Source organism: Mercenaria mercenaria, chromosome 17, assembly GCF_021730395.1.
Source record: "Mercenaria mercenaria strain notata chromosome 17, MADL_Memer_1, whole genome shotgun sequence".
NCBI classification, from domain to species: Eukaryota; Metazoa; Mollusca; class Bivalvia; order Venerida; family Veneridae; genus Mercenaria; species Mercenaria mercenaria.
Window position 1 is genome coordinate 19,277,765 of NC_069377.1, and position 24,147 is coordinate 19,301,911.

Sequence of the window (24,147 nt, forward strand, 5' to 3'; positions counted from 1 at the left end):
TAAATAGAACAAAAGGGGCCCCTGATGGGTTTCCTTTAATCGCTAAACCCCTTTCCCCCCAAAGACCCCGTTTTGAGTTTTGACGTCGTTTTTTTATTATTTACATAGTGGGCCCAGTTTTGGCTATGTGATCAGTTTTGAACTTGACCTAGATATTTTCAAAAATAAAAATTTTTTGGACCCCAAATTTTTATGAAAAATCCCTTGAAAAAAATGGCTTAGAGAGGTCACAAGGTTTTTCCCATTATTTTAAACCAATTTAAATTTGTTTTTTGAAAGGGGGGGTGGGCCTGTGTTTTTAATTTTACCTAGAAAATCATCAAAAGTGAAAATTCTCACTAATTTTCATGAAGATTCATGAAAAAAAAAATGGCCTCTAGAGGTCACAAGGGTTTTTTTCTATTTTTTTAAATACTGGCCCAAATTTTTTTTTACCCGAAAATGACCCAAATTTTGAAAATGACCCCAGATTCATTTAGGTTTAACTTTCCGATCCCCCCTTTATGGAAAATCCTTGAAAAAAATGGCCTCTAGAGAGGTTTAAAAAATTTTTAAAAATTTTAAAACCCCACCCGACCTAGTTTTTGGGCCGCACCCTGACCCCGTTTTAAAATTGACCCAGATTCATCAAGTGAAGATTCAGACCCAAATTTCATACAGGGTCCCTGAAAAGTATGGCCTCTAGAGAGGGGCAAAAAGGTTTTTTTATTAAATTTTACCTACTGACCCAGTTTTTTAAAAGGGAAGGACCCCGTTTTAAAAACCCGACCTAGATATCATCAAGGGAACAAATTTTGAAACCCCCAAATTTTTTGGAGATCCCTTTACAAGTTGGCCTCTAGAGGGGGTCAAAAAAGGTTTTTTTTAAATTTTAACCTCCGGGCCCAGGTTTTTTCCCCAAAATGACCGGTTTTTGAACCCGCCCCAGAATCATCAAAATGAAAATTCAGACCCCAAAAATTTATACAGATCCCCGGAAAAAAAATGGCCTTTAGAGAGGTCACAAAGGTTTTTTTTTATTATTTGACCCACTGACAGTTTTTGAAGGCCCCGGGAAACCCCTTTTTAAAAAATGACCTAGATATCATTTAAGATGAAAAAATTCAGATCAACTTTTAAGATTCCCCTGAAAAAAAAAATGGCCCCTAGAGAGGTCCCAAGGTTTTTTTTATTATTTGGGCCTTTCTGACCCGTTTTTTTAAGGAAGGGGACCCCCCTTCGAAACCCGACCTGATATATCAAGGGGAAACTTGCCCAAATTTTCCCCGAAAAATTTCCCTTGGGAAAAATATGGCCCCTAGAGAGGGGGCACAAGGGGGTTTTTTATTTTAGAAAATATGACCTAGTTTTTTACCCCCACGGGAACCCCCAATTTTGAATTGGGCCCAGATATCCTCAAAATTTAAAAATTCAGACCAAAATTTCATACAGTCCCCTGAAAAAATGTGCCCTTTAGGAAAGGGGCACAAAGGGTTTTTTATTTGACCCACTGCCCCAGTTTTTTTTTGCAGTGACCCCGTTTCCCAACTTTACCTAGATATCAATTTAAGTTTAACGTTTTGACCAATTTTCATGAAAAATCTTGGGGTATATATGGCTCTAGGGGGTCACAAGGTTTTTTTAAATTTTTTGACCCACGGGGCCTCCCGTTTTGAGGGCAAGTGAACCCCGTTTCCGGGAAAACCTGAATCACAAAGGGGAACATTCTGACCAATTTTCATTTAAGGTCTTTTGAAAAAATGGCCTCTTTGAGGGGGTCACAAGGGGGGGTTTTTTTTTTAGACCTATGCCTAGTTTTTGACGGCACGGACCCAGTTTCGAATTGACCTAGATACACCAAGGGGAAATTTGACCCAAATTTTTATGAAAATCTTGTGAAAATTTTGGCCCCTAGAGAGGGTCAAAAAGGTTTTTCTATTTTTAGACCTACTGAAACCCAGTTTTGGAAGGCCCTTTGGGACCCCTTTTGAAAATTTACCTTTGATTCATCAAGATGAACATTCTGACCCAAATTTAAAAAAGTCCCCCCAAAAAATTTTTGGAACCCCTAGGTGGGGGCCCCCAAGCAAAAGTTTACGGCGGACGGGGCGGGGCGCAAGGGCGGACGCCGGCCGGACGGGCGGACGACGGGACAACCCCGGGGATCACAAAAAACTCACCTTTTCACTTTTTTTGGGCAGGTGAGCTAAAAAGGCGCGGAAAAAAAGGGGAGTTGATAATGGCGGATACAAAAAGTCCCAGTTTTTTCGCTTTTTTGTAGAGCTATTTTCCTTATTTCTTTGCAATTTTTTTTTTAAAATTTAAGGCAGATCTATGCTTTACATGAAGATAGCCTTTTTGATCATGAAAAACACCATGGGCAAAAATTTTTTATGGAAAAAGATCAACACCACCAGTAAATTTGGGGGGCCCCATTTTTTTTGCTGATTTTGCAGTTTGTGTGTTTGACTGAAAAAATTTTTCTTTCATCAAACATGACCCCCCTTTTTTTTTGATTTTTATTGCATGAAAATATTCTTTAAGAAAAGTAAATTACAGGAAAAATTTTAAAAGGGGGGCCTGATGTGTGCCCGCGGTCATTGGAAATAGGTCAATTTTATAAGGGAAAAAAGAACAACAACTATTTAGTGGGTTTTTTTCCTATAAGATGACATTGGTTTAAAAAATTTAAAAACTGGGCCCGATAAGGGGGGAAAAAAGGGGCTAGTTTTATTAGAATTTGGTTTTGAAAAGACAAATTTTTGGCCCCCTTTTTTTGAAAAATGATTTTTAAAACCCCAAAAATATCCCCATTTTCACTGTTTTTGGGGGTATTTTTTTTATAAACTGCAATTTTTTTTAGGCTTTCCCGATTGCTATTTTTGTCCATAGAGGTAAAAAATGAAGATATTAAAAAGTTTAAAAAATGTAATTTTCAGCAGATCGAGTAGAAAAAAGTTTAAAAAAGGGCCCCCAAAAAAAAGGCTGAATTTAGGGTAATGCTTCAACATTATGTCGCGAAGCTATTTTGGCAAAAAACTGACGCTTTTTCTTATGGTATGAAAAAGGCCCCTAAAAACCCGGGGAAAATGGGTTTATATCAAACTAAAAAACCTTTTGGGTTTCTTCATGCCCTTTGGGTTTTTTGTACATTTCAAAAGAAATTTGGCCCACCCGTCAGAGAAAAAAAATTTTTTTTATAAGGGTGACATTGGTTTAAAAAAATTTAAAACCCGGGCCCGATAATGGGGGAAAGGGGATTTTTGATTAGAATTTGGTTTGAAAATGACCAAAATTTAAAGGCAATTTGTTTTTAAAATGAGGAAAAACCCAAAAATTTTCACATTTTCCCGGGTTTTTGGGGGTATTTTTTTCATAAAAATGATATTTATAGGCTTTCTGATTGGGTTTTTTTTGTCCATTTAGAGGTAAAAATGAAGATATATAAAAGTTTAAATGTTTTAATTTCATGGGAGATAAAAGTAGAAAATGTTTAAAACAGGGGAAAACCCAAAGGCCCCGAAAATTTTGGGGGAACGCCCTTTAAAATTATGTCGCGACAGATTTTTTTACAAAAAACTGGAAAGCTTTGTTTATGGTACTAAAAAAGCCATAAAAACCTGGGGGAATGTTGATATAAGCTAAAACCCTTTGGGTTTCTTCATGCATTTTGGGGTTTTTTGTACATTTTAAATTAAAAATTTGGGCCCCCGTTAGAGGGAAAAAAATTTTTTTTTATAAAATGACATTGGGAAAAAAAGAAATCTGGCCAGGGTAATGGTGGGGAAAAGGGGTTGTTTATTAGAATTTGGTTAAAAAAAAAAATGACAAATTAATTTGGGAATTTTTTTTTGAAAATGAGGATAAAACCCAAAAATATCACTTTTTCCCTGTTTTGGGGGTATTTTTTTCATAAAAAGCATATTTAAGGCTACGATTGGGTATTTTCGGGCCCTCAGAGGGAAAAATGAAGATATATAAAAAAATTTTTAAATTTTTTGTAATTGAAAAGCCCGGAAAAGGGAAAGGGGAAGGAAAATTTGTCCCAAAAAAACAGGGGCAAAAAACAAGGCTTTTTAAAATTTGGGTTAACGGGCTTTCAACAAAATTAATTTGGGGTCGGGGAAACCCAAAAAACTTTTTTTTTTTTGACCAAAAATCCTTTTGGGGAAAAAAAAGCCCCTTTGGGGTTTTTTTTTTTGGTTACTTTTTTGGGAAAATGGCCCTTTTTTAAAAACCTTTGGGAAAAACTGTTTGGGAATTTAAATTTCAAGCTTTTAAAAACCTTTTTTTGGGAAAAATTTCTTTTTCAAATTGGTTTTAATTTGGGTTCTGGGACATTTCAAATTAAATTTGGGACACTGTTTAAGGGGAAAAAAGTTTGTTTTTATAGGCCCTAAGACATAAAAAGGGAAAAATTTGGCCGGGGAAAAAAAAAAAGGTGTCGCATAAGGGGGGATACAAATAGTCCCAGTTTTTTTGCGGTTTTAGAGCTTTTTCCTTATTTTCTTTGCAAATTTTTTTTTTGGTTTAAATCAATGAAGTCTTGCTTGACATGAAGATAGCATTTTGGGTCAGGGAAAAAAAACACCATGACAAAAATTTTTATGGAAAATTTTGAAAAAATTTATACCCACCAGTTTTTAATTTGGGGGGCTATTTTTTGCTGATTTTGCCCGTTGGTGTTTGACTGAAATTTTTTTTTTGCCCTCAAAAGACCCCCTTTTTTTTTGATTTTTTGTTAGCACTGACAATTCTTCAAGAAAATGTAAGTTACAGAAATTTTAAGGGGGCCTGAGGGGTGCTGCGGTCATTGGAAATAGGTCAATTTTTTATAGAATAAAGAACAACAACTATTTGTGTGTTATAAACCCATAAGTGACTTTGGGAAAAAATGAAAAAATTTGGCCCGAAAAATTGGGTTTTGGGAAAAGGGGGTATTTTATTTGAATTGGGGGAAGGAAAAAAGACAAATTAATGGCAATTTTTTTGAAAATGGGAAAAAACCCAAAAAAAAAAAATACATTTTTTCTGTTTTGGGTGTTTTTTTTTCATTAAAAAAATTTTTTATAGGTATGATTGCTATTTTTTGTCCCCTCAGAGGTAAAAAATGAAGAATTAAAATAACAGTTTTAAAAGTTTTATTTTTGCATGCCGATCAGAGTAGAAAATGGCAAAAACAGGGGAAAAAAAGGGTGAATTTTGGGTTTAAATGGTTTTAACTTAAGTCGCGGGGCAGCTTTTTTTTTACAAAAAACTGAGCTTTGTTTATTGGGGATGAAAATGCCATTAAAAACCCGGAAAAATGGTTTATTCAAACTAAAAACCCTTGGGTTTCCCTTTATGCATTTGGGTTTCTTGTACATTTTAAATGAAATTTGGGACACTGTCAGAGAAAAAAAATTTTTTTTATAGGATGGGCATTGGTTAAAAAAAAGAAATCTGGGCCCGATAATGGTGGAAAAGGGGGTAGGGGGTTTTAAATTTTTTAGAAGGTAGAAAATGAAAAAAAATGGCCAAATTTTTTTTGAAAAATGAGGAAAAAAAACCCAAAAAAAAATCACATTTTTTACGTTTTTTTGGGGGTTTTTTTTTTCAAAAAATGCATATTTATAGGCTATGATTTCCCTTTTGTCCTTAGAGGTAAAAGGGAAGTATTAAAAGTTTTTTAAAATTTTAATTTGCAGGAGATTTAGAGTAGGAAAAATTTTTAAAAAAAAACCCCCAAAAACCCCAAAGGCCCGAAAATTTGGGGGGAACTGCTTCAACATTAGTCGCGGGCAGCTTTTTTTGACAAAACTGACGCTTTTTCTTATGGTACCCGAAAATGCCATTTAAAAACCCGGAAAAAGTTTTTGATATCAAGCTTTAAAAACCCTTTGGGTTTTTTCATTTAAATTTTTTGGGTTTTTTGTACATTTCAAATGGAAAAATTGGGACAAGGGGAGGGGAAAAAAAGGGTTTTTTTTAAGGGGATACAGACAATAAATAGAAAATGGCGCGAAAAAAAAAAGGTAGTCGCATAATGGCGGATACCAAAAAGTCCTCGTTTTTTCGCCCGTTTTTTAGAGTATTTTCCTTTTTTTCTTTTCAAATTTTTTTTGGAAAATCCAAATGACAGATCTATGGGTTGACATGAAGATAGCCCTTTTTTTTTCTGGAAAAAAACACCATGACAAAATTTTTTTATTGGGGAAAATTAGATATACACCCCCAATTTTAATTTGGGGGGGCTAATTTTTTTTGGGTGATTTTGGCGTTTGTTGTGTTTTTATGAAATTTTTTTTCTTGCATCAAAAAATGACCCCCCTTTTTTTTTGATTTTTAGTTAGCATGACAATATTTTTCAAAAAAATGTTAAATTACAGAAAAATTTTTAAAAAGGGGTTCCTTTATGTGTGTGCGGGGGCATTGGAAAAGGGCAATTTTTTTTATAGAAAAAAGAAAAAACAACATTTAGGTGTTATAAACCCATAAAGACATTTGGGAAAAAAAAAGAAAACTGGCCCGGGTAATGGGGGAAAGGGGCCTAGTTTTGAATTTAGAAAAATTTTTTAGAAAATGACAAAATTTAAAGGCCCCAAATTTTTTTGGGAAAAAGAGGATTTTTTAAAAACAAACCCAAAAAATCACAATTTCACTGTTTTGGGTGTAAATTTTTTTTATAAACTGCAAATTTATAGGCTACTGATTTTTTTTTTTCTTTTTTCCCAAACAGGGTAAAAGTGAATTATATAACAGTTTAAAAAAAAAAGTAATTTTCATTTTGGGTTTTGAGATCAGAGTTTGAAAATGTCAAAAAAGGGAAAACAAGGCTGAAAATTTTGGGTAACTGCTTAAAATCAGTCGCGGGGCAGCATTTTTGACCCAAAAACTGCGCTTTGTCTTTTGGTACTGAAAAAAGCCAAAAAACCGGAAACTGGGTTTATATCAAGCTAAAAAACCCTTTGGGTTTCTTCATGAAATTTGGGGGGGTTTTTGTTTCAAATTTAAATGAAATTGGCACACTGTCAGGGGAAAAAAAAAAAAGTTTTTCTTATAAGGGTGCATTTGGTTTAAAAAAGAAATCTGGCCAGATTTAAAGGGGGGAAAGGGGCTAGTTTTGATTAGAATTTGGTTAAAAAAAATGACAAATTAATGGCAATTTTTTGAAAAAGGGGGATTTAAAAACCCAAAAAAAATTTACATTTTCCCCTGTTTTGGGGTATTTTTTTTCATAAACTGCTATTTTTTAGGTACTGATTGCTTTTTTTGTCCCTCAGGGTAAAAGTGAAAATATAAACCGGTTTTTTTAAAAGTTTTAATTGCATGCAGATCAGAGTTTGAAAAAGTCAAAACAGGGCAAAAAAAAGGCTGAATTTTTTTAAAAGGGTTTAAATGCTTTAACCTTTTGTCGCGACAGCTATTTTTTGGGCAAAATCTGTTTCTTTGTTTATGGTTTCTGAAAAAGCCATTAAAAAACCCGGAAAATGTTGATATCAAACTAAAACCCTTTGGGTTTCTTCATGCCTTTGGGGGTTTTTTTGGGACATTTTAAATGAAATTGGCACCCTGTCCGGAAAAGTTTTTTTTATAGGATAAAGGACACTAAATAGGAAAAAAGGGCGAAAAAAAAAAGGTAGTCGCTAATGGCGGATTTCAATAGTCCTAAATTTTTTGCTGTTTTTAGAGCTATTTTTTCCCTTTTTTTTCTTTGAAATTTTTTTTGGTTTTAAAAACACATGACAGCTATTTCTTGACATGAAGAAGCTTTTGATATGAAAGAAAAAACCATGACAAAAAATTTTTAAAGGAAAATTAGATCATTTCCCCCAACCCGTATAAATTTGGGGGCTCCCTTTTTTTTTTGCTGATTTTTTCAGTTTGTGTGTTTTAATGAAATTATTTTTTCTTGCATCAAACTGAACCCCCCCTTTTCTTTTTATTTTTGTTAGCACTGACAATATTCTTCAAGAAAAAGTTAAATTTCAGAAATTTAAAAGGGGGCCTTGTGGCTCCGGTCATTTGGAAAAAAGGTCCCCAAATTTTTTTAGAAAAAAAGAACAAACAAAATATTTGTTGTTATAATAAAGGTCCCCAAAAGCCTTTAAAAAAATTTTCCCTATATTTTTTATATTAAAATGACCTTTTTCAAAGGGGCTACCAAACATTTGTAGACCCATTTTAGAGAAAAAAATCCTTTCCCCTTTTAAGAGTTTTGAAAAAACTGATAATTTGAAATAAGGGCCAAACCTAAAAAGGGGTCAAAGGGAAAGGATTTGATAGAAATTTTGCATCATTTAAATTCCAAAGGGAAAATATTCCCTACTCCCCAAAAAATTGGGAGGAAAACCCTTTTTTCCCTTTAAAAAAAATCTACATTTTGTGTCACCCTACTATAACACCGGGAAAACATACGTTGCAAAATTTATGGGAACCCGGTTGGGCACCCGGGGACTTATTACCGCGTTCCCCGTTTTTCTGCTTATTAATACATTTTTCCCTTTTTGGCCCATGCTTGATCTTTTAAATGAAAAAATTTTTTTTTTTTAAACAACTGGAAAAAATTTTTTTTCATTGTTTTGGGTTTAGTGAGAGTAATTTTTAGCAAAGGGAAAGAAGTTCTGTATTTACCCGGAAAGAAAATATTTCCTGTGGCACCTGTCCCCTTTGGGGTTTCGCCCTTTTTTAAAAACTTCCGACCGGGAAAATTTTTAAATCATCACCAAAAGGGGAAAAACATACTTGCGGTTACCGTAAAGCTCGATTCTCGAGCAGGCCCTTTGGGCCTGCTCTTCGAGCTCGCTATAAAATGAAGAGAAAAGTAGGGGTCATGTATCTTCTAAGAAAGATTTCTCTGGTCACATTTACTTACTGTAAACTGACATCAAAATCACACTGCTGTGACCTGGAAGTACTACTCATACTAAAATGGAGCTTGACTTCACCAAATACAACCTGCTCTCCCATTTTTCCTACCAAAATGTCAACAATACATCCACAATGAAATTTAAACAAAACTAGCCTCAATTTAGATCTCTGTTGCCATGCCAAGTGAAAAATTAGTGTTCAAATACCTGGCAGCCATTACGCGACTAGACCAGATGGCTCCAAAGCTGGTTCCTTTAGTTTAGTTAGGCCTAAATATTAAATATTGCTGGGGAAAAAAATCCGAAATTTAACTGCGACTAATACGCTAGAAGTTAAATTTTCCGACCATTTCCAGAGCAAAAATTAGATGCGGACTATACATTACCGCGACCTATACACACCAAAATACGGTAATGCAAAATGCTAACTTAACTTTGTAAAAAAAAACTAGTATGCGGTCAACTGACGATTTAATTTCATGAAAAATGGTACTTAAACATGTTTTAAATATTTAGAAATTTCATTCATATGTAATTTTATGATACGAGGGTTTGCCTGATTTAACAGAAATATTTATCGAGGCACTGTTGCTCTATTTCCCATGTATAATCAGCACGAAAATAGTATACCAGATCCTATATCTTATATGAAATTAATATTTTTACATGGATTAATTTATTGTGAATCATGGAACAAATTCTACCAATTTAGACTTCAATCTCCACATCTTATTCATGCGAGATTATGAGTTGAGAGAAGAGTCTGTTCTATACGCATAATGCTGAGCAACTGGTATCATTTTTTTCACATCCTTGGTAAACGACCAGCAATCAAAGTCCCTTCCCTCCGCACGAGAAAGACAAAGAGACAAAGACAGTGATGTCATAGTAAGGCAGTGTAGCTAGTCCAGCTAATAGACTTTATTCTTTAAGGATAGATCTTCAGATGACGATAAAGTATTGCAGCTGGCCAGACGCAGAGAATCTATTCTTGAGACAGTGTCTTTTTATAACAACAAAGCACAACTGCTGGTCCGATGCAAATAATTCATTTATTAGCGGGAACCTTTTGATCAAGTGCAGTTACAAACTCTTAGAAATAAATACTAGAAAATATGTTATAAACCCCTCACCAGTTGCAGCTGAGTACGGAGATTTAGTAAAAGCCATACCTTTTTCTCCAGATGCCCTGGATTTAGAAACTGTAGTTTCGTGTTCACAATCAGAACACTTAAAAGGAAATGCCGTTTACATGATTTACACCCTTTATCAAATATCTCATTAAGATATTTCATATCTACAATTCTTCTTTTCGGAACATGTTCGTAATCACCTGAATGTTTCAATTTATTACATGTTTTTTTGTTCTTTTTAAAGAAAATCGACTTTTTCTTTTACACTTTCTTAGCAAATCTCACCATATGTCTCTCAATACTTCATGTCGATTCATTTCATCAATTCATTCCCAATGTACCGTATATATATATGCAGCTTCGCATACTTTTTTAATTATTTTGTTAAATAAACGACGATTAAGCATGTCATTTCTACATGGGGTAGGGGTAAAATATCGTCAAATATTGAAAAATATAAGTCGGTGACCCCTAAGTATTTATGTGTCTACTACATGTACACACATTGCAAAACAACATACCAAAATTGTATGTTTTTTTATCGAGCCGATTTCTTATAAACTGGATTTTAAGGCAAAATTTGTAACAAAACTTGATGTGAGATTTTCCATTCTGACGTGACAATATCATCTCTGACGTCCTAAGCTTAAATGTTATTTTGCTGAATTTTGTACTACTGAGTAGCATTTTCTGAATGCAAAGTGATAATTATTTTGTATTTTTCATTCATATGACATTCAGAGCGCAGGAAAGGAAAAATGCCGAAAGCACTCGGAACCGGGTGTTGCACGAAAAGTGACGTCAGGGGCCATGTTTCGGACATAATAGCAAAAAACACGAACATTATGGCGACAAAGTAAAACCGGAGCTCAATCGCATATATCTTGAATTATGTACAGTAAAAATTTGAGGACGAAATTCAGCAAAAAAATTTGGGGCGCATTCCACCTTAAATACTAACAAACTATTATCAAACCCATATTAATTCCCCCCTGAAATAGCCAAATTAGCAAAAAACACAAAATGCAACATAAATTGCCAGTAAGAAAACAGAATGATTAATGTTTTATTGATACTTACATTAATAAGAGCTAAACACATGACCACTATCCCTATGATAGGATGAGATTTCTCAAAACCTGATCCCTCTATCTGTAAACATATTCAAATAGCACTATGTTATACTCAACAAGAATCAATATGATACCATTCCTATGAATTGCTTTCTTATAACTTGATATCAACCATACTTCAAGGCTACTGTAGCTATATACATATTTCAAATGTAGATGGGTAATTTGTGATGCCATGAATTTTTCTTTGATCTTTGTAACAATCTGACTTGTTGATGCCCATTATATTTTAGTAAACAGAAAATCCATGAAATATTTCCTTTCGCTGAATTACCTTTTATATTTTGCTCACTGGATTTTATAAAACATCAATTATTTTATCTTTGAAATAATTGCTCTTATTTTTTACGAAATTGTCAGTTTGTCATCGCGTATCTATACTTAGGTCAGTTTGTCATCCTGTATCTATACCTATCTATATCTATACATGTATGATCATCAGGGCTTCGGAAATTTGCCGGTTTGTCGGTTTTGGACCAAATTTTGACTTTTCAGACCGATTCGTGAAGTGAAAAAACGAAAAAAATCGGTCCCGTAAAAATGGAGAAAAGTATAAATTTCGGTCTGATATCTCAATACACGATCACCTGCCAAGTTGGAAATTGTTGGTCTCACCTTCAGATAATCAATAAACGTGTCAATCGGTCTGATTGTCACTTTGATAATCGGTCCGTAATTAGCGCGTGACGCAATCAGTGCTCGCGCGGCACATCCTTTAATGTTTCCTAACGTGTCTGACTGGATCCAAATCATTTCGACGGGGATCCACTTCTTTTATTTAGAATCCGACGGATGGTTTATTTCAAAAGGCTATGTTTGATCATGGTAACAAACAAATGGTCGCTGCATTTAATCAAAGAGCTATAATTGTACATTATAGGTCTTTGATTTAATGAGACATCACACGGAAAACCGATAAAAATAATTTTTATAATTACTTGATTTGAAAAAATTACATGATTCATTTGTTGGGGCTCCAGTTGAAACAAATGCAGAAAATCGTCTTTGCAACCCGACTGTACAAAAAAGAAAAAAATGGACGGGCAACCACGAATGATAAAGAAAACCGGAGTGGCACTGTTTATCAAATCGGTCTTTTAAAAAAAGTTTCAAAATGAAATTTTGTTTACATCAGAAAAGCATATAACTTTATAAAATGTAGTTGCTTATTGAAGTACAACGTAAGTGAAATGAAATATCCGTGGCCAACCCGCGTGACGTTTTGGTACTATACATGCGGGAAATTTCGATCTCAGCGTTCAAATAACGTACACATTCGGTCTGCGGCAGAGTATTCTTTAAATACTGAGGCTGTTATGCAGAGAATATGTGTCGTGTAACTCACTTTGACGCATTGTATTTTATAGAATTCCGTCAAAGAATGAGGAAACATCACAAAGTATCTGCCGTGTATACGGTAGCGAAGTCACGTGCGTTGGCTTTTAGACTAGTTACGCACACGGTGTCAATGCCTCGTATTATCTCGGAAAAACATCGAAATTTAAACAAAGTAATGATCACACATAACACTGAATAACCGTCTTCATTGCATGGTAACGCGTGGTGACTGGTAACTCAGTTTTAATGCATGACATGCTTATTTCTTTACCATATCACGTTTTACAAAATATGTAATATTGGGAATGCGGTGGGTGGGGTAGCGCCGATGTCAGGATTTTCATTTCGGACCGATTGAGTTATCAAAATTTCCGGAGCCCTGATGATCATGTATGTTTTCAGTAAGCTTTGTGAAGCAAAACTGGTTTTGGTTCCAGGTTTATTATAAGCGTAACATATTTATAAACCAGATTTGTTCTGGAACCAAACACAAAATATGAACATATATAACACAGAAACTCATGCAATATTCTCAGTCAGTAAACTTACACAACTTACGAAACAACGCTTGTTAGATTTTGACTTTGAAGCATAAATAAAGCATAAACTATAAATTTGTGATGAACATTGCTGATGCAATCGTGATTTAATTGTGAGAACATGTATATGTTTATGTGTGCATGTTATTACACTGACTTACCTGTGTCAAGTGATAATTCCCAAGTGTTAGTGCTTGTGCTTTTATTATGACAGTGTTGATTTTACTTAATTATTTAAAGGGAAAGGCAACGCTGTTCTAATGTTAATTTTGTCAGCTGGGATATCTTAAATCATTTAAAGAAGTGAAAGAATTTTCAAAATCCGAGTAAAACTGAGGAAATTATGAGCATTTAAATATTTGGTCAAATTGGCGGCCATTTTGTTTCCATGGCAACAAAAAAACAAAACGGCGATTTTTAAAATTTTTTAGATACACATTTGAACTGCATTTACATTTTAATGTAAATAATTCCTCTGCTTTTTCCCGCTATAATGAAAGAAATTATCATCTTTTACACCTTATACACTCAAAACCCTTTATAACGCTATTCGATATACCGCGGTACGGTCTTGGCTCCCAAATTTATAAAACAAGAGGACCATGATGGTCCTGAATCGCTCACCTATCTCCACATGACCCAGTGTTCAACTGAGTATGACATCGCTATTTCTATTATTTGACATAGTGACCTAGTTTTTGAGCACATGTGACCTAGATATCATCAAGATAAAACATTCTGACCAATTTTCATGAAGATCCATTGAAAAATATGGCCTCTAGAGAAGTCACAAGGTTTTTCTATTATTTGACCTAATGACCTAGTTTTTGAAGGCACGTGACCCACTTTTAAACTTGACCTAGATATCATCAAGGTGAACATTCTCACCAATTTTCATGAAGATCTCGTGAAAAATATGGCCTCTAGAGAGGTCACAAGGTTTTTCTATTTTTCGACCTACTGACCTAGTTTTTGACCGCACATGACCCAGTTACGAACCTGACCTAGATATCATCAAGCTGAACATTCTCACCAATTTTCATGAAGATCCATTGAGAAATATGGCCTCTAGAGAGGTCACAAGGTTTTTTCTATTTTTAGACCTACTGACCTACTTTTTGACCCCACGTGACCCAGTTTCGAATCTGACTTAGATATCATCAAGATGAACATTCCGACCAATATTCATGAAGATCTCATGAAAAATATGGCCTCTAGAGAGGTCACAAGGTTTTTCTATTTTTAGATCTACTGACCTAGTTTTTAACCCCACGTGACCCAGTTTCGAACTTGACCTAGATATCTTCAAGGTAAACATTCCGACCAATTTTCATGAAGATCCATTGAAAAATATCGCCTCTAGAGAGGTCACAAGGTTTTCCTATTTTTAGACCTACTGACCTAGTTTTTGACCGCACATGACCCAGTTTCGAACCTGAACTAGATATCATCAAGGTGAACATTCTGACCAATTTTCATGAAGATCCATTGAGAAATATGGCCACAAGAGAGGTCACAAGGTTTTACTATTTTTAGATCTACTGACCTAGTTTTTGACCCCACATGACCCAGTTTCGAACTTGACCTAGATGTCATCAAGGTTAACATTCTGACAAATATTCATGAAGATCTCATGAAAAATATGGCCTCTAGAGAGGTCACAAGGTTTTTCTATTTTTAGATCTACTGACCTAGTTTTTAACCCCACGTGACCCAGTTTCGAACTTGATCTAGATATCATCAAGATGAACATTCTGACCAATTTTCATGAAGATGCATTGAGAAATATGGCCTCTAGAGAGGTCACAAGGTTTTTCTATTTTTAGACCTAATGACCTAGTTTTTGACCCTACGTGACCAAGTTTCGAACTTGACCTAGATATCATCAAGATAAACATTCTGACCAATATTCATGAAAAATATGGCCTCTAGAGAGGTCACAAGGTTTTTCTATTTTTAGACCTACTGACCTAGTTTTTGACCCCACGTGACCCAGTTTCGAACTTGACCTAGATATCATCAAGGTGAACATTCTGACCAATTTTCATGAAGGTCTTGTGAAATATATGGCCTCTAGAGAGGTCACAAGGTTTTTCTATTTTTAGACCTACTGACCTAGTTTTTGATGGCACGTGACCCAGTTTCAAACTTGACCTAGATATCATCAAGATGAACATTCTGACCAACTTTCATAAAGATCCCATGAAAAATGTGACCTCTAGAGTGGTCACAAGCAAAAGTTTATGGACGCACGGACGGACGACGGACACTGCGCGATCACAAAAGCTCACCTTGTCACTTTGTGACAGGTGAGCTAAAAAAAAACGAATCCGCGGATGTTATTTAATTTGACCATAACCAGTGTTAAAACTGCAGGTACCTGTGTACTTTAACACTTTTGCCATGACAACTATGACAAAAAATCAATAACCGTCTGCTAGCTTACTTGTTTGGTAACGCCTTTGTTAAATTTTGAATACATGTAGACATGTGACAATTAGGCAATCAACACCGTGTCAAAATTACATTAATGTTTGCATTGATAACAAGAGTGTAACATTGGTCAATTATCAAGCCGTTTAAGTTTGCATCAATTAAGCAGACGACATGAAAATTTGAGTGAATAAAAAAATCAAACAACATGTCCAGTTTTGTAATAAAATGCAGCCGTTTTTCATAATCATCCCATTCTCATTTTTTTATTATCGTAGATCTAGATTATTTTACTATTTTCTATCTTATTTTATCCATTTTGTAAAACTGTTCGCGTTTTTTCTCCTTCGTAACTCTACATTTTTATTTATTTTCCACGTGTTTAAAAACCCCGCACTATTGTAATTTACATGACCGCGCGCTTTTCACACAGCGTTATATGTTTACTTCCGGGATTCAGAATTTCAACTTTCTTTTAGAATTACGACGAAATGGGAAGATGACACAGCGTTATAATTTTTTAAATGTATTTTCCAGTAGCATATAAGGTAAATCAATGTCCCGTTTATACGCTTAGAATTTGATATTTAAAAAAAGCAGCGTTCAAAATACGTTAAATGCATTACGGGTGGGTGGGGTATTGCACAATCGGCATATACGGCCAACCCGCGTTATAAATTTAACCCCGCTAGATCCGCGGGTCTCGAACCTTGGACCCCGATGACAGCGTTATAAAGGGGTCCCAGTGTACTCAAGAAACATATGAAAATTAGTCTTTTAAAAGGTTATTTGCTAAATAAAGTTTTCAGCAGTGTGTAAATGACGTCATAAACACACTAAAATGGCAGCCTCCATTATCAGCCATTTTCTTAAATTTCAAACTGTCATGTCTTTTTCAATGGTTGTCCAATTTTAAAAATTCTTTCAGCATTATGAAAGGCTTGATGTTGGCTTTCATATAAAATCAACTTATTTTCAGGCTTTCCTTACCCTTTAAGTATGCAGTTTGGTACAAGCATAAATGAACTATTACATATTATATGTATATTTTGCTGCAGTTCTACTCCTTTCTATGGATTAACATTTTCATGAAGGAAATATTATCCAGAAGGATATTATGGACATGTATTATTATAAATTATTTTAGATAAGTCACTCATATATGGGCTTCGGTGAAAAATTCTGCAGATTGGAAGTGGACTGGGCGTATCATACTTTAGCATCTTTCTATACTAGTTTCATTAACTGTTTTATAAGTATGTGCTTTATTCAAACTGTATTTAACTCTGGTCCTGGTTTTCGGCTCATGTGAGTTACTAGCGTGAGTGGTGGGACTAGGGCCAGAGCATTGCAATTCACTTTTAGTTTGGTCATTTTTGTAGTTAACTTGCGTGGCATTGAGTTAAGTGATGTACAAAAGGTATTGCCCAAGTACTATGGTAAAACCTTCAAAGCGTTGCGTTTTGCCTTGCCTAGCTCTATATAGCCTTGCTCAAGTGATACATAGCCTTGCTGGTGCTAATCACTACAGTACTTTGCCTTGCTTTGCTTTGCGACTCTAGCTGGTTACCTGGCTAGATTTTCATTGTTACTATGGTTACCCATAGAATAATGAAGGATACCACTCGTCTGTCATGTCTGCTGATGCTGGTCACTACAGTGCTGTATCTGGTTAAGTGACAGTCGTTTGATATTTTTCATTATTATTATGGTTACTTGTAGAGTAATGGAAAAAACCACACGTGTCATTTCATCCGTCGTAGTGAACCGTAATTGATGGACTTTGTGCCTCGGTATAAGCTTTTTCTGTAAATAATTAAATTTAGCTTGTCACCCGGTTAGATTTTAAAGAACACGCCTGGTCTTCTTTTGGATGGAGGATTTATTCCCTAGCTGGTTACCCGGATAGATTTGCTGTTTAGCTGGTCACCCGGCTAAACTTTTGAGTGGTCATAATATTCCCATATTTAAGACAAAAGATACAAACGTTTTCAAGTGCTTTATTTTAGTTGTACTGATATATATTCACATTTCTGGCATATTGAATTAAAATTGAGAATACTGCACTTCTTTCTTTTGGTTCTTGATTCTGGGTAATAAAATAAACATCACTGTATCATTTTGAATACAACTCACTGCACCTTTTATGTTAAAACTGGGAGATGATTTTATGTATAATAAAGAAAGAGTTACAGTTCTTGACTATTTCAGTTTATTTCATTTTTTTTATTTATCATTGTATATAATATCATGCAATTCTCTTCACTGGTTTTAAAATCATTGTCTTAAATCACAAAATGTGAAATATGATTTAAAACAAAAACAATGAAAGTGTAATAAGAAGTCATAACAGATTTATGGTTCTTCTGTTCTTCCTTTCAGTTCACTGTCATCATTCACTATATACAGTCACCATTCACTGTGTACAGTCATCATTCACTAACTGGGTCACTTTTCACCCCAGGGGCACAATTTGATTTGAACAATCTTGCTAGAGGACCACAAGGCAATGCTACATACCAAATATCAAAGGCCTCAGTCTTGTGGTTTCAGACAAGAAGATTTTTAAAGTAGTCTATGTAAAACTTGGGACCCCTGGGGCGGGGCCTCTTTCCACCCCAAGGGCACAATTTAAACAAACTTCATAGAGATCATTTGATAATGTCACATGCCAAATATCAAGGCTCTATGCCTTATGATTTTGGACAAGAAGATTTTTTTAAAGTTTTTCCTTTCGGTTGCCATGGCAACCTGAGTTCTGCATGGAATTCAATTCTTTGAACAATTTTGAAAGGAGGCCAACCAAGGATTATTCCTGTAAAGTTTGGTGTAACTCTGCCCAGTTGTTTTTAAGAAGATTTTTTTTGAAAATGTTGATGGACAGACGACGGACTACGGACATTGAGCGGGCACAAAAGCTCTCCATGAGCCATTGGTTATGATAGTTATGGTACCTGTTATGTCAATTTCCTCACGAGTCAACAGGTTTATGTGAAATTCCAATGAAATACTTCCATTGGTTTCAGAGTTTCAGAGCAAGGACAAAGATATCTATGCCAATACCCTGCTCTAGGATTCAAGAGGGGGAATAATTTTGTCAAAATAAAGCATACCTGGAGTTCACACCGTACTTGACTTGAGGTGTGTATTTTTGCATTATGACCCACATTGTGTGATGATGAATCTATCTTATTAACTGAAATAGCACTTTAAGGATATTTTCACAGAGCAAAAAGGGAAAAAACAACAGCTGTCAGTAAGACAGCGCGCTCTACTATTCGGGGATTTGATAGTAAAATGAATATATGTCTGAATAAGAGACCTCTACTATAAAAGGAAGATACACCAAGGGGCATAATTCCATCAAATACACAAATAAGAGATATTAGGATTGTTACAACAAATGCAGATGATGATGGTAAAGATAAATTTTGAGTTTCAAGTCATTATCATATATAGTACCAAAGTTATGTCCAGAAAATGAAGTTTGTTAAAAAAAATTTAAGTATAAAAGGGGCATAATTTGGTAAACAAGAGCTGTCCGTAAGACAGCCAAGCTCGACTATTCGAAATATTGTCACAGAAGCAGGAAATTATTACCCAAAATGTTAAATATCAAAAGAGTTGTAAGTTCGAAAGGGGACATAATTTGACCAAAATACATATCAGAGTTATGGGACTTGATGCTATCAACTAGTTTTATAACCCCGAAGAAACATGTTAAGTTTCAATTCAATATTTGCATTAGTTTTGGGGATAGTAACTTGCATGTAAAACTTTAACCAGAATTTTCTAAGTCCAAAAGGGGGCATAATTTGCTCAAAATACATCTTAAGAGTTATGGAACTTGACCCAGTGAGGTTGGTAATTGACCTAGAAAAAGAATAAATAAGTTTCAAAGCTATATGCCTTTTGGTAATAGCTGTATGTACTTGCACGCAAAACTTTAACCAGGATTTTCTAAGTCCAAAAGGGGGCATAATTTGGCCAAAATACATGTCAGAGTTATTGGACTTGACCCAGTGAGGTAGGTAATTGATCTAGAAAAAGAAAAAATAAGTTTCAAATCTATATGCCTTTTAGTAATAGCTGTATGTACTTGCACGCAAAACTTTAACCAGAATTTTCTAAGTCCAAAAGGGGGCATAATTTGGCCAAAATGAAGGTCAGAGTTATGGGACTTGGTGCTATCAACTAGTTTTATAACCCCGAAGACACATGTGAAGTTTCAATTCAATATCTGCATTAGTTTTGGAGATAGTAACTTGCATGTAAAACTTTAACCAGAATTTTCTGAGTCCAAAAGGGGGCATAATTTGCTCAAAATACATGTTAGAGTTATGGAACTTGACCCAGTGAGGTTGGTAATTGACCTAAAAAAGAATAAATAAGTTTCAAAGCTATATGCCTTTAAATGATAGCTGTATGTACTTACATGCAAAAACTTAACCAAGGTGTGACGCCGACGCCGACGCCAGGGTGAACAGAATAGCTAGACTATTCTTCGAATAGTCGAGCTAAAAATACAAATCAGAGTTACGGGGGTTTGCTAACACACATGCAGATGATGGTGTTAAAGATACATTTTAAGTTTCAAGTCTTCATCTTATATTGCATTAAAGTAATATCCAGAAAGCGAAGATTGTAAAAAAAAGTTTAAGTACAAAAGGGGCATAATTCTGTCAAAAATACAATTAGAGTTATGGGGTATGTAACCACACATGCAGGTGATGATTGTAAACAAATATTTTTAATTTCAAGTCATTATCTTTTAAAGTACCAAAGATACGTCTATTAATAAAGCTTTCGAAAAAATTTAACATGAAAATAATTCCAAGTATAACTCCTTTGTGACCCTGACCTTGGGTATAATGGGCCCAGCCCCTGCATATACTATGTTTGTATGCTGGACAATGTTTATGAGAACTTACAGTAAGATATAAGCAAAAGTAACAAACTTTTGACAGAAAAACAAAGGTTGCCGAAAAACTTTAACCTTAAAAATAACCTAAGTATAAGACCTTGGTGACCTTGACCTTGGATAAAATGGGCCCAGTCCCTAAACATACTTTGTTTGCATACTGGACAATGTTTATGTAAAGTTACAGTAAGATATAAGCAATAGTAACAAAAATATGGCAGAAAAACAAAGGTTGCCAAAAAACTTTAACCTTAAAAATAACCTAAGTATAGCACCTTGGTGACCTTGACCTTGAGTATAATGAGCTCAGCCCCTAAGCATACTTTGTTTGCATACTGGACAATGTTTATGTGAAGTAAGATATAAGCAATATTAACAAAGATATGACAGAAAAACAAAGGTTGCCGAAAAACTTTAACCTTAAAAATAACCTAAGTATAACAGCTTGGTGACCTTGACCTTGGGTATAATGGGCTCAGCCCCTACACATACATTGTTTGTATACTGGACAATGTTATGTGAAGTTACAGTAAGATATAAGCAACAGTAACAAAGATATGATACAAGTTGTGTGCAAGTTTGGTTAAAATCAAATCATAAATGAAGCTGCTATTGTGCAGACAAGGTCAAAATAGCTAATTTTGGCCCTTTCAGGGGCCATAACTCTGGAACCCATCAAGGGATCTGGCCAGTTCAAGAAAAGAATCGAGATCTTATGGTGACACAAGTTTTGTGCAAGTTTGATTAAATTCGAATCATAAATGAAGCTGCTATTGTGCAGACAAGGTCAAAATAGCTAATTCTGGCCCTTTCAGGGGCCATAACTATGAAACCCACAATGGAATCTGGCCAGTTCAAGAAAGGAACCAAGATCTTATGGTGATACAAATTCTATGCAAGTTTGGTAAAAATCAAATCATAAATAAAGCTGCTATTGTGCAGACAAGGTCAAAATAGCTTATTTTGGCCCTTTCAGGGGCCATAACTCTGGAATCCATAATGGAATCTGGCCAGTTCAAAAAAGGAACCGAGATATTATGGTGATACAAGTTGTGTGCAAGTTTGGTTAAAATAAAATCATAAATGAAACCTCTATTGTGCAGACAAGAAATTGTTGAATGACGGACAGACTGATGCACGTACGGACGACGAACGAAGGGTGATCAAAATAGCTCACCTTGTCACTATGTGACAGGTGAGTTAAAAATAATGGAAATGTCCATTTTTGACCACTTTTAAAGGGAAAAAAATTGTCAAAACGAAAGTCAATAGTTATACAGCCTATCATGTGAACATGTTTTATGATCCTTTTGACTTGTTTTGAAGTACCAATGCCAAACCTTCATTTGCTCCAGAGATATTTAAAGAATACATAAATTATGTCACATTTTCAAACTCAAAATGCAGAATAAAGGACGGGATATGATTAGGACCAAAAATGGCCCCCACTAAATATGCATGTAAAACAACACCATTCCATTGGTAATTAACTATATTTTTCAAAATCCACCAAGATATAATGACCAGACGTTGGTAATGAACCAAAAATAATTGATTATTACATCCATTTAAGACTTCCGCTGAAAAGATGTTTGATAATTTAGAATGGGGGTATAGAAACTATTTTGCAAAATATTTTAGTTTATTTGGCTGAACCCTATAATTTGTATGTCGTCACAATACACAGTGATCCAACTTCTTGAAACAAATTTTTATTTTGTATTCTAAGACAGAATGATCGTGTAAAAACAAGGGAGATAACTCTTTCATGTAAGGACGACCGAAAACTCTTTTAAGAAATAAGATTTTTTTTTTTATTTTATACATCTGCATTGGCTTATTCTCTAACTATTATGTCTGTTTCGCTTTATTTCGTATCAAGAAAATTTCTAAAACTAAAATTCAAAACTTTCATTTCATATGCATTACCACAGCAACATAGAAACAGTTTTGCATTTTTTGGATTTATAGTGATTTAGCGAGTTATTTCACATACTTGATAAAATATTAATTTTTTGAAATAAAAAATTTTGCTTCTATATCTCCTTACATATTTAGTGGGTTTTTTTGTTTTGTATACGGAATGTTCTTCTTGTGTGACATTCGTATGAAACAAAACCTTCGTCGAATAAATCAGGAGGCAGGACTTTGTCTTACAAGTTTCCATTTTTTTCATATTTTCGGTGATTTTTTATTTTAAATATGTAATGAAGTATCTTCATCAAGTAAGTTGAAAAAACGACAGTGTTCATTTTACTTGAATAAATAATATACGAGTTGAATATTACTAAATCCTTACCACATAATTAAAACACGTACCCGCAAAAATGTCGCCGGAACCGAGTTAGATCAGTATTACAACTATGGAAGCATATCTATGTAGTTTATTCAACTTAATTTAATCAAAAACGTTTCCTTTAACACGAAACTATAATATCGATATGAGAAGCAAGAAATATACATTAGCGTATGTAAGATCATTACGGAAGGATTGACATGAAAGGCACGTGCAGTTTCCCGCCAAAATGCCCTTATATATGTAACGTAATATGCTTCCGATTTCCTGCAAAAGATTTTTGGTTATAGATGAAAGAATTTTTTTTTGATTTTACTCCATTATGTTATATTCCAATTACAATTGTTGCATTTATATTATATATTGCGATTATATTAAAATCAGTTTACAAGACGACCTGGGATATACCCAAGTAGTATACCATTTGTATGCGCGCATGAAGACATTTGATTTTATTCTAATGGTATGAAAACACTGAATTCATTAGAGCAGTAGGTATAAATTGTTTACAAAATAACAATAGGTCATGGTTGCACAATGAGAAGCAGATGCCCCGACTTCCCTCTGGATTTCTGCTTTTCCTTTCTTCAGATAGAAAGAAAGACAGATTTGAGACGAAACAGCTGCAGCGATAAAGAACCAGCATAGTTGCTCAGTACGCACGTGTTAGTCTAAGAAACAGCTATGCACGTGCCCACGTAATAGCTAACAAGTGATCTCTATAGTAAGTTTTCAATCATGCAGAGTGATATGTGTGCAGAGGTATTTTTATACTAATATATTTCAAAAGCGTATTCATTAACAGTGCAGAGAGCCTAGCTACTTCGGTCCCACTTCGACTCCGGTGGGGCGGGGCTGGTATTGGGTTTGATCTTCGGCCCCGTCATACCAAAGACGTGAGAAATATTACCAGTTGCTTGGATGCTTGTCATTAAAAGGGAAACTGGTTTCTCTGCTCCTACCCTGATGATGGATTCATCAGGAATGAAATGTCGAAATTGATTTATATAAGTTGTAGAACTTGCTTCACAAGCTCAATAAGGCCATGATCGCAGGATCGCGAGTGCGATCCCCGGGCAAGGTTTTTCTTCTCCGTGATGATCTGATAAGGGGTATTGTGACTATAATCATTTGTCCTCCATCTCATAATCATGTGGGGAAGTTGACAATTACTTGCGGAGAACAGGTTTTTACTGGTACGGAATCCAGGAACTCTGCTTAAGTTAATTGTCTGTTACTGTTGAAAAACGGCTTTAAAACGCAAAACAAAACAAATCACAATCAACCTACAATAAATTATTACCAGGTCCGGCTCACAATGAAAATCGAGCATGTAGTGTGTAAATTGCGTGTAAAAACGGTAAAAGTCACGGACCTCGCCTATTTTAAAGGTTTTGAAGTTTTTAAAAGTCATAGTTTTAACGATTATGATCTTCTTTTTTGTTTCAGACAGTTAAAATTTCATTTATGGAGTTTTCATATTCTAATTATTTAGGAGGCCATTTTGCATATCTTACCATATTCGT

General features: G+C 34.8%; 1 protein-coding gene across 1 annotated transcript in view; it reads right to left on the reverse strand.

The window, feature by feature from the left end:
- The window catches only part of LOC123535601 (uncharacterized), a 251,998-nt gene that overhangs the window by 48,892 nt on the left and 178,959 nt on the right, over positions 1-24,147 (reverse strand). Inside the window, exon 15 of the mRNA XM_045318314.2 lies at positions 11,042-11,113. Within this exon, the coding sequence (XP_045174249.2) occupies positions 11,042-11,113 (72 nt within the window). The remainder of the gene's footprint in view (positions 1-11,041; positions 11,114-24,147) is intronic.